The sequence below is a fragment of the Phaseolus vulgaris genome, chromosome 8 (genome assembly GCF_000499845.2).
Source record: "Phaseolus vulgaris cultivar G19833 chromosome 8, P. vulgaris v2.0, whole genome shotgun sequence".
Classification (NCBI taxonomy): Eukaryota; Viridiplantae; Streptophyta; class Magnoliopsida; order Fabales; family Fabaceae; genus Phaseolus; species Phaseolus vulgaris.
In genome coordinates this window covers 30898761-30904993 of record NC_023752.2, presented here as the reverse complement: position 1 = coordinate 30904993, position 6233 = coordinate 30898761, and the positions used below count along the sequence as shown (strand labels likewise).

Sequence of the window (6233 nt, the reverse complement as noted above, 5' to 3'; positions counted from 1 at the left end):
CTGAGATGGACGCCTCACCCTTTGCCACATCGAATTGTGTGATGGATGGGCAGATCGTGCCCAGGGTACTACCCTCATAAGTTGTATTTGGTCCCCCGACAAACAATTCTTCTTTATACATGAATGCCTCATTTTTTTTCAATTACCTGAGTTGTTTTCCTGTTTTAAATTGCTTTACCTTTCTCAACTTGACCTGCTCGAACTCCACACATAACTCGTTTGACCTCGATACGTCTGAATGTTGCTCTTTTATTCCATTTAACTTGTGTTCTTCGTTTCTGATCATTAACTGTTGTACCTCAGGCTGATGCTTCTAACAACGCCTTCGACAACGCTTGAGCCTTAGGTAGCACACTTTCCCGCCTCATCCTACCGTATACTTCGTTAGGTAGTGGGGGTTCTCACACTAACCTGAACTGACCTCGCCTTACTGTATACAGCCAAGGGAGGATTTAATTGTGAACTGGGCTGTTCATCCTTGGTGTTCTCACTCGAGGGGGGGAGGTGTTCTCTGCGAACCTACCTTTCCCACTCTCGAGACTTCTAACCTAAGAGACAACTTATAACTGACCTTATCTTCTCTCAAAGGCGGGAAAAGATTTATTTGGTGAACTGTTTCGTTCGACCTTGGCGCTCTCACTCGAAGGGGAGGTGTTCTCTGCGAACACACCTTTCTCGCTCTTGAGACCTCTAACATAAGGAAACAGTTTGTGTTTGACCTCGTCTTCGCTCAAAGGCAAAGGAGGATTTCAGTGAACTGTTTTGTTCGACCTCGGCGCTCTCACTCGGAGGGGAGGTGTTCTCTGCGAACACACCTTTCCTGCTCTCGAGACCTCTAACACAAGGGAACATTTCGTGTCTGACCTCGTCTTCGCTTAAAGGAAAAGGAGGATTTCTCTGGTGAACTGTTTCGTTCGACCTTAGCGTTCTCACTCGAGGGGGGAAGGTGTTCTCTACGAACATACCTTTCCCTCTCTCAAAACCTTTAACGTTAGGCGAACTAGTTCGAAACTGCATTGTACAACAATCGAGAAGATACTTCAATCGAATTTTATTGGGTGACCTCATTAAAAAACCCTAATAAGGGAAAAAGAGGGTCCCCTATAAACCGTTATGTACAACACTACAAATTTAGCTTAAATAAAACTTGAGATTGGCTGCATTCGATGTACGAGGAATCGCGCCTCCCTCCAGCGTCTCAAGTTTGTATGCCCCATTCCCAAGGGCCTCTGTCACCTCTGTCACTCTGAAAGGACCAATCCACTTGGGGGACAACTTGTTCTCTAGCTGATATAGGTGGGCCTTCCGCATCACCAGGTTGGCGACCTGGAACTGACGAGGTTTCAGCTTCGAGTCGTACTTGTACTCCACCATTCTCTTCAACGCTTCAGCTTTGATTCTCGCTTCCTCCCTTACTTCATCCAGTAGATCCAAGTTCACCTTTCTTTCTTCGTTGGACTCTTCAGCCACGAAGTTCAAGAAGTATGGCGAGCTCTCCTAGATCTCCACTAGAATCATCACGTCCGACCCATACTCCAAGCTGAAGGGTGTCTCTCTAGTGGTGGACTGGGCAGTGGTGTGGTAAGCCCACACAATTTTAGGAACCTCCTCTGCCCAGGTTCCTTTGGCCTTCTCAAGCCTTCTCTTTAAACCTCTGAGCAGAACTCTGTTGGCAGACTCGACCTGCCCATTTGTCTGGGGGTGCTCGACTGATGCAAACACCTACTTTATTCCAACCTCGGAGCATAGCTTACCCAACTGTTGGCTTGCAAACTGTGTGCCATTGTCAGACACCAAGCGCTTCGATACCCCGAAGCGACACACTATACTCTTCCACACGAAGTGTGTGATCTAGGCCACGGGCTCATCCTCGATCCACTTTGTGAAGTACTCTATGGCGACCACGAGGTACTTCATCTGTCTTATCGCCAAAATAAAGGGCCCCAGGATATCAATTCCCCACGTATGAAAAGGCCAAGGGCTGTAGATCGACCTGAGCTCTTCTGGCGGTGCCTTGTGCCAGTTAGCGTGTTGCTGACACTGCTTGCACTGCTGTGCGTACCTTGTGCAGTCTTCCCTTATGGTTGACCAATAATATCCTGCACGAATGGTCTTCGACGCCAGGGCTCGACCTCCAATATGACTCCCGCATATCCCTTCGTGGAGCTCTGCCATTATACGTGTACACTGGCCACCACTCACACATACCAGGATTGGATGTGTGAACCCATGTCTGAACAGTTCTCCATCTATGAGGGTATACTTGGCGGAGTTTTTCTTGATTCTCCTGGATTCTGTGGGTTCCGGCGGGAGTATCCCATCAGCCAAGTAGCACTTGTAGGGCGTCATCCAGGTGTCTCCTCCTTCGACCAGGCAGATTCCACCCCTAGGACTGGATACAAGCTTACCTTAGGACTCTGCAGTGTTTCCTGAGTCAATGATCGATGACTCCTCGTCCCTCCTCTTGTCGTGCTGACCTAATGGACCCCACCCAGTTATCTGCGGTGAATGTTCAAGGTGTCTTTAGGGTTTCTTGTATGACCGTCCTCTGCCTGCCCCCCTTTCCTGAATTGGCGAGCTTAGCTAGCAAGTCAGCTCGAATGACCCCTTTAGAATCTGGACATACCCTAGGTAGGCAGCCATCTGAGGGTCCTTGGCCTAGTATTCACCGGTCACCTGACCTGATGTGATTCCACTAGCACAATTAGAATGATTCTTGACATTCTTAAGAATCATCTTGAGTTGGTTATGAGATAGGCACTTTATCATAGAATTGGATCAAGGTTCTATGAACAAGAACTCACCAAAACTAGTGCCAAAACACAAACTCATATGGAAGTTCCAATTATTGTCAAATTGAACCGATTAAAATGAGAGGAAAAGCAATTGCACCGAATAGAATGGCTTAGAATTGAAATGTACCGAACAAAAGATAAGAAAACTGAATTAGAAGTGTTGGAAATTAAAAGGCACCGAACCAAAATCAAAACAGAAGAAGAACAGCAGCTGGAAAATGAAAATGCCGAACCAAAAGACAAGGAACACAAGCTAATACATGAATATAGAAAAAGAAGGAAGGAAGGAGAAGAGAAAGCTCATGAAGATGGAGGAATGGTTGGATGATCACGCCACTAGGAGGATGGAGACTCCAAGATAAGTGTGCAAGCCGCCACTTGAGGTAACCATGGAACCATCAAGATAAGACTAGTGAAGAAGGCACAAAGCTCTCCAATGCTCTCTCAAAAATTGAGTATAGTTTCTTTAGTCTAAATTCAAATCTGAAATGTACAAGGGCAACACCTTAATTTATAGCCTAGAGGTGCTGAAATGCAAGCTAAATAAATTCAAAAACTCCCCCCAAATTCAAATGAAAGTGGCGCCTAAACCAAGTCATGAGGAAGGTGTGATCTCTTCTCTCACTTTGGCACCTCCTTATTTACTCCTACACCTATCTACTAACACACCCCCCTTCTTAAGACTCCTAACTAAAGACTAAAAGATGCTTTAACAATAGAGGTTTCTAATGTGACTAATAGGGAGTCGCTCTTCGCTAACAGGCTCTGCGCGCCCATCTCTTTTGCCAATAGCATGCCTGTGATCAGGGCTTCGTACTCCGCTTGATTGTTGCTTGCCTTGAAGGCGAACCGTAGAGCCTGCTCGATCAGCAGCCTGTTCGGTCCCTCCAAGATAACACCGGCCCCGCTGCCTTGTTGGTTAGAGGACCCATCTACAGAGAGCACCCACCAGAAGTTGGCTTCCTCTTGGTGTGCACCTGGCGAGGAGAGTTCCACCACGAAGTCTGCGTAGACCTAGCCTTTGATAGGGCCTCTAGGCTCATATTGAATATCGAACTCATATAGTTCCATCCATCGCCCAACGCAGACTGAACTGATTGTCCGGTCAGTCACCGCAAAATGCAGGCAAAGTGGTGTGCTTGGCTGCGGTTTGCACAAGACTGGAGGGCTAGCCAGGTATTCCTTCAGCTTGAGGAACGCCTCTTCACACTCTTGGGTCCATACGAACCTGTTGTTCCTCCTTATGTACTAGAAGTAGGGGTGACCCTTGTCTCCTTCAGCTGATACTAATCTAGACAGGGCGGCCATGCGCCCTGTCAACTGTTGTACTTCCTTCACTGAACTCGGGCTTCTCATCGCCAAAATTGTAGTGCACTTCTCTGGGTTCGCTTCTATCCTACGCTCGATGAGCAAGAAACTTAGAAACTTTCCTGCTTCTACCCCAAACACGCACTTCTCAGGGTTCAGCTTCAGTTTGTACTTAGCTATTGTCGTAAATAGCTCTTCCAAGTTAGCAACGTGCTGCTCTTTCACCTGCGAGGTCACTACCATGTCATCCACGTAGGCTTTCACGTTTCGCCATATGATGGGCCCGAGCACTCTGTCCATCAGCCTCTGGTAAGTTGCACCTGCGTTCTTCAACCCGAAGGGCATAACCGTGTAACAGTAGCAAGACAACTCAGTCATGACTGTTGTCTTGCATTCGTCCCTGGGATGCATCTTAATCTGGTTATACCAGAAAAGGCATCCAGGAAGTTGAGCATGTTGCAACCCGAGGTGCTGTATACCAACACGTCAATGCTTGACAGAGGGTAAAAGTTCTTTGGGCACACCTTGTTGAGGTCCGTGAAGTCAACACACATTCTCCACTTCTCATTGGCCTTTTGCACCAAGACCACGTTCGCCAACCACCCCGGGTACTGGATCTCCCTGATGTGGCCAGCACTCAGCAGCTTCTGCGTCTCTTCCCTGATGACCTGACGCCTCTCTTCATTAAACTTCCTTCGTCTCTGACGGACAAGTCGAACCTTGGGGTCCATGGTCAGGTGGTGACACAGGAAGTCTGGGTCTATCCCCGACATGTCCGAAGCAGACCATGTGAAGGCATCCAAGTGTCGTGCTATGACCTTGGCAATCTGATCTTGCGCCGTTTGGTTGAGAGCGCTGCCAAGCTTGAAAACTTTTCCTCCAATATCTCTTTCCCATACATCACCGGCCGATTCAGGTCGCCTCTCCCGGGCGATCTCAGCGCGGGTGATCTCTGCTTTGGCGTCTCGTTCTTCACTTGGTTCCCGTGTGGTGACAGTGGGTACCCCTCTCTGCGCTCGCCCCTCCCGGGCGATCTCTCCTGCGTGCGGTGCACGTGTAGTGACGATGAACACCCATCTCTTCGTTTTGAGGTTGTTCTCATAGCACCTCTTGGCCTCCTTCTGATTTGACTTGATGGTAATCACCTTTCCTCCCAAGTCAGGCAACTTCATCTTCATGTTCTTTTTCGATGATACCGCCCCCAGCCTGTTTAGCGTATGTCTACCTAGCAGTATGTTATAAGCAGAGGGGACATTGACGAAGAGGTACCTGATGTTATCCGTACGGGACGCGGTACCATTTGTGAAGGTGGTCCTCAGCTCTAAGTGCCCACGCACTTCCACCTGGTCTCCCGTGAAACCGTACAGGCAGCCAGTATAAGGCCTTAGCATGTCAGGGGACAACTGCAGCTTGTTGAAAGTCGTCCAGAACATCACGTCTGCCGAGCTTCCTTGATCCACCAGTACACGGTGCACCTTCCTCCCAACGGTTACTACTGAGATCACCACTGCATCATTGTCGTGGGGGACGACATCTCGGAGGTCGGCCTTGGTGAAGACAAGTTCAACGTCAAAGGCATCGTATGCCCTTTGTGCTTCTACCGACATCATTGCTCGTGCATACTTCTTCCGCTGAGAAGCGGTGCACCCTCCTCCTGAAAAACCTCCCGAAATGGTGTGGATTTCGCCATGCACTGGGATTTCACCATGCACGGGGATTTCATGCCCCTGGTCACCCCTATCACCGCCACGTCCTGGGCACCATGTGTTTCCTGCAAGTAATCCCTCAGGAAGTCGTTCTTCACCAACTCGTCCAGCTGGTGTCCCAACGCCAAACAATTGCGTATGGGGTGGCCGAACGCTTGGTGGAATTCACACCAGGCGTACTTGTTGGGTCCGAGCTTCTTGTCGGTCTTGGGGGGTATCCTCAGTCTTTCTACTATGTTGGGGATAGCGATGAGGTCCTTTAACTCTACCACAAAGTTGTGCCTTGGTGGCACGTTCTCCCTTGCACGCCCCCTAGTTTGGGGCTTCCTGGGTTGCTAGGGCTGCTACTTCACCGGGGTCTTCTTCTCTATCGTTGCCTCATGTACCCTTAGGGGTTGAGGGCAACCTGGTGCGCGTGGGTGCG

General features: G+C 49.1%; 1 protein-coding gene across 1 annotated transcript; it reads right to left on the bottom strand.

The window, feature by feature from the left end:
- Positions 1 to 4477: 4477 nt before the first annotated feature.
- LOC137824925 (uncharacterized) lies at positions 4478 to 5710 on the bottom strand. The gene has a single exon (XM_068630601.1). It carries the CDS (start codon positions 5708 to 5710, stop codon positions 4478 to 4480), a length of 1233 nt encoding a protein of 410 aa, XP_068486702.1.
- Positions 5711 to 6233: the final 523 nt, after the last annotated feature.